At 54.4% G+C, this 5,013-nt stretch overlaps 1 protein-coding gene across 1 annotated transcript in view; it reads right to left on the bottom strand.

The window, feature by feature from the left end:
* The window catches only part of GPATCH8 (G-patch domain containing 8), a 43,725-nt gene that overhangs the window by 4,660 nt on the left and 34,052 nt on the right, over nt 1-5,013 (bottom strand). The window contains exon 10 of the mRNA XM_010724471.3: nt 715-720. Within this exon, the coding sequence (XP_010722773.2) occupies nt 715-720 (6 nt within the window). The remainder of the gene's footprint in view (nt 1-714; nt 721-5,013) is intronic.

Genomic DNA, 5,013 nt, shown 5'->3' with positions numbered 1-5,013 from the left:
CCCCGCAGCCACCGCCTCGCGCATGCGCCCTGCGGCACGCAGCGCCCCCTGCCGGGCTGGAGGACACGGCCGCGTGGGGAGGGGGAGCACGTGGGGGCTGCGGGCGGCACTGGGGTCGGCTGAGCTCGTGGGAAGGGCTGTGCACGCTCGTCCTGCTGGCAGGGACGCACGACTGCACGCTCACCGCGCTGGCAGAAGCACGCCTTGCACCCTGGAAGCGCTGGGGCTGGCACGCTCACAGTTCTGGTGCTATCAGGGTGTGCGCTGGAGGCAGCAGGGCTCGCACACTGGCGCTGATGGGTGAGCAGCGGCGGTGCTCCCATCTGCGTGCACGCAGCGCTGGGTGCGGGAGGCAGGGACTGGAGGTTTGCCTGAGCAGGGAGAGCAGCGAACGTTGCCCCGGGGCAGGGCAGCACCTCGGGAGCTGTGCAGGGCGCTGCTCCAGGTAGAGCCTGTGCAGCCATCCTGCAGCTGGGGAACAAGCAGAGTGCAGCCAGCCAGCTGTTCTGGGCGCTCTCACACAGCCCCCAACCTCCTTTCTGGGGCTGAAGAAGAGAGGGAGGGGAGCAGCCGAGGTCTTTAGCTTGTGATCTTCCACTTAGAAGCAGCTGATGTGAGGAGGAGGCTCCTCAATTCCTCTTCTGGCCTCGCAAAGGAAAATGCAGCTAAAAATGTGCTGCTATGCTTAGAAGCCCCAAAGCACCTGCAGGTAACAGGAGCCTCTTTGTTGCCTCCACTGCTCTGTGAGGGGATGGGGGTTTGCATGCGAGGCTGAGGTCCTCTCTGTGCTTAACATGCATAGCAATATTCTTTGTGCTGCACTGAACGTGCTGCTCTTTCCTAAGGAGAGGAAATACAAAGAAGTGAGCTCTTCAGCACGGCTTTATTCCTGCTCGTCTTTTCATCTCAGAAGGATGCTTTTGGTTCTGCCCTGACACAGGGGATGGGAGCAGAGCTGCAGGATCCCTGCTTCAGGAGGTGCTGCCCGGAGCTGCAGTGGCAGCAGGCTGCTCTTGGAGCCTCCCTGACCCCCAGCCTGCCCTGCCCCGGCTGGAGGGGCTGTGACCTGGCCCTGCCCAGCCCTGCAGGCTGCCAGCGTGCGTCCTGGACAGAAGATTCTCCAGCTGTGTGTCCTCCTAGGCCTGCGGTCCAGGCTCCTCCAGCCCCGTGCACGTGAGAAGCAGTGCAACGATGTCACTAAGATTGCTGCAGTAGGGCTCGAGTCTTCCCCTGCCTCAACAGAGAATTTGAGGCTGTGCCGGTGTCTGTGCGCATCTCTGCTCCCCTGCGAGTGCCATCCTGTGGCAAGAAGGGGACAGGCGCTGCAGAGCCCAGCACGCTGCACAGGAGCAGCTGGGGCTCGGCTACAGACACGGACAGCAGTGAGAACTTTGCGAGCATTTCCTGCCCTGATATCAGTTAAAATCAATTAAAGCGAGTCCTGAGCCTCCGAAGTGAGGATGTGAAGCAATCCGAATTCCCACAAGGTCGCATAAGGAGGCAGTGCATCCTGGAACTTCCTAACCGGTAACTCAGCCTCTCGAGCACAGCATTTAGATGATCCGGAAAGCCCTTGAGTGGAATTTAGAAACAGAGCAATGATTAATTAATTAAAAAATAATAATAATCTTAGAGGCACTGTGTCTTATCTTCTGCTTGTAGGTACTGGGCTCTACGTGCCTTCCACACTACTGGAGGAGGAGAAAAAAGGAATAATCTTTTTCCAGCTGGGGTGGGGGCATGAGGGAAGCGTGCGAGGCCTTAATCTCAGCTCGGCAGGGCTCTGCGGGAGCAGCAGGGAGGTGTGGGGCTGCTCTCCCCTCGGTTAGCACTGAGGACCCGGCTGGTCCTTCTGCTGAGTCACAGCCTGCTGCCTGCCCACACCCTGCCGGGTGCGTCTGATCCACGTCCTGTCCCTCCAGCAGCAGGGCCGTGCTGCTCTGTGAGAAGAAATGTAAGCTAGCTTGGGGGCACTGAGCGCCGGTTGTAAATCTGTGTGTTTGGTCTCAACTTGTTGGGGACGGAGCCAGCTGAGCTCTAATCCCCTCCTGAGCTGCAGGCTTGCACGCAGAGGCTGAGCTGCTGGGTAAGGCTTGTGTGAGCCCGGTCTGCTCAGAGCAGGAATGCTGCTCTCCTGCTGCTACTGACGGCGTGGAAACAGGGCTGGGAAACCGGCTGTGCAACAGCCAGCCCTCCTCTGCCATCTCCATGGAGAAGCTTCACTGCACGCAGAGCTGATGCAACGCGGACAGTTGTGCGAGGCTGGGGCTGTGTCTGCTGCAGGAAGGGTTTCTGTGTGCTCTGCCATAGCATCTGCAATTGGTTTGGAGAGATCAATCCTGTCCCCGTGCTGGAAAGCATTTTGCAAACCATTAGGCCGTTTCCTTTTTTAGGTGAAGTTTAATGGTTGCTTGCAAAAGGGATCTGGATAGCAGGGTAATGGAATTAAGCTAGTGCAGAATTTGAGTATTTATTTCAACTAGGATCATTATGGTTTTGCAAAAGCCATCCTTAATCTGAATTAAGTGACTGAAATGAAGCAGCTTGCAGACAGATAAGGCTCTGGGGAGGTCAGGCTTAAAACCACTGTAACCCAGAATTCATCCCACAGCTGTAGTTCTGCAGGTCAGCTGGCACTGCAGGCCGGACCTGAGAAACTGTTTCACCTTCCGTAGCACCTTCCAGGAAAACCCGGCTGCAGTGGTGAAACAAGTTATAAAATGTGGGGAAAAGGAGCCCCACCTTATGAATGGGGAAGCGGAGTGGAATATAAACTTGCTGCTTTCCTTCTTAAAGGATACCTTTGTAATTTGATGTTAAAAATTGTCTGCTTTCTAGCTAGTAGCACCATGGACCTAAAGGAATGCATGTGAGAGCGAGCCTAGGCTGAGTTCAGTTGTAGGATAGATTCACAGGTCCCTTTTCTTCTACAAGCAAACACATTGTATAATAAGAAGTGCCCAGAAAAGCTCTCTGCAGTAATTAAAGCCCACTTTAGCTGTCAAGCTGCTGTACTTACAGGTAATAAATCTGTCTGCAGGGTTTGAATCACAGAAGGTGTTCCTCTCCAGTCCCCACAGCCAGCGTAAGGTCTGTCTGTCACTGTGTGCTCCTTCCACGTGGGAGCTCAGCTGCACTTCAGGACTTGGGCTGCTCCAGCTGTTCCTGTAGCATTCTGGTGTTGCTGCAGCAGCATCCTCCATCCAGCCAGCCTGAACAGCGTGTGCTGAGGGGGAGGATTGCTGTGCTCCTGCCCCAGGCACAGTGCAGTGTGAGTACCTTGCTGCACAGAGGGGTTGCACATCAAGGTGATGGGTTTGCAGCAAGCAGAGTCCTTTCCCACTTGTTGCCCCTCTAACATGGATCCTTGAATTTCTGCTGCTTGCTGCAGGCTGGCTGTGCTGTGGTCCGTCAGCAGACACACTTCATTACTGACCAGCCTTTGCCAGCAGATGTTTTAAATGGCCAGGCTGTGGAAAGAGAGGCAGTACCTGAGCATCATAAGGACTGTAAATACTTCCCGTCTGATTTCCTGAATGCTGAATTCAGTAAAATTGAGCTTTTGTCTCCCTTTGGAGATAGGAACAGCACCATCAGAGGGTGCTCAGCTGATCCGCAGTCAGTGCTCCTGCTGTGTCTGTGCTGCCTGTAGGAAGAGCTGCTGCTCCAGAATTGGGCTCAAGCTGCTTGCACCGAGCCACAAGGATGGATCCCCTTGTAGCACAGGAGTATTTATCTTACAAGTCACAAAGCAGGGAGATTTCTTCCACAGGTTTGCTAACCCTGGGAATATTCTCTGACCAACTTGCAGCAGAACTTCTAAAACAGTTCAAACAGGACAGAGCTGCTCCTTGTGTCTAGATGCACTTGGGGGGTGCTTTTGGCCCTGATATATAGCAGAATGCTTCCTGGAAAGAAGAAAACAAACAGACCAAAGCCAAGCCCAAGAGGAGATCCCTCCTGCAGTTTCTCCACTAAACCCAATTAGAGGGATGTGGAATCATAGAATTGCTGAGGTTGGAAAAGACCCTCGAGATCATCAAGATCCAAGTGCAACCTCACCATGCTACCCCAACTCTAACAACCCTCTGCTAAGCCACGTCCCTGAGCAGCACATCCAGATGGTTTGTAAACACATCCAGGGATGCTGACTCCACCACCTCCCTGGGCAGCCCATTCCAGTGCTTCACAACCCTTTCTGTAAAGAAGTTTTCTTCCTGATATCCAACTTAAACCTTCCCCCGGTGCAACTTGAGGCCATTTCCCCTCGTCCTGTTAGGAGTGAGAAGAGACCAACCCAATCTCACTGCAATCACCTTTCAGACAATAAGTTCTCCCCTCAGCCTCCTCTTCCCCAGGCCAAACAGCCCCAGTTCCTTCAGTCTCTCCTCATAGGCCATATTCTCCAGGTTGCCCTTCTTTCCATCTGCTCCAGCATCTCCACGTCCTTTCTGTTCTGAGCTGCCCAAAACTGAACACAGAACTCCAGGTGAGGCCTCACCAACGCCAAGCACAGGGCAGGATGACTCCTCCAGTTCTGCTCACCATTCCTGATCCAAGCCAGGATGCCATCGGCCTTCTTGGCCACCTGGGCTCACAGCTGGCTCATATTCAGCCATCAGCACACCAAGGTCTCTTTCTATCAGGGAACTCCTCCCCAAGCCTGTAGGGTTGCCTGGGGTTGTTGTGACCAAAACGCAGGAGTGACACTTGGCTCTATTGAACTCACACAGTTTGCCTCAGCCCATCGACCCAGCCTATCCAGGTCCCTCTGTAGTGCCTTTCTCCCCTCAGGCAGATCAGCACTGCCTCCCAACTTGGTGTTGCCTGCAGTATTGTGAAGCAGGACTTGTGGAGCAGAATCATAACACAGCCCACAGCGAAGAGCTGAGGGGAGCAGCAATCTCAGCCCTTAGAAGCATTCCTCACAGGGTTTATGCGTGGACTTTCAGGGAGGGAAGGAGAGCAAAAAGGGGGGGATGTGGCAACAAAATGGCGGCTGTGGGGCAGCGC

The sequence above is a fragment of the Meleagris gallopavo genome, chromosome 29 (genome assembly GCF_000146605.3).
Source record: "Meleagris gallopavo isolate NT-WF06-2002-E0010 breed Aviagen turkey brand Nicholas breeding stock chromosome 29, Turkey_5.1, whole genome shotgun sequence".
Taxonomy (NCBI): Eukaryota; Metazoa; Chordata; class Aves; order Galliformes; family Phasianidae; genus Meleagris; species Meleagris gallopavo.
The sequence above is the reverse complement of the archived record's forward strand: the minus strand, read 5'-3'. Positions and strand labels throughout refer to the sequence as shown.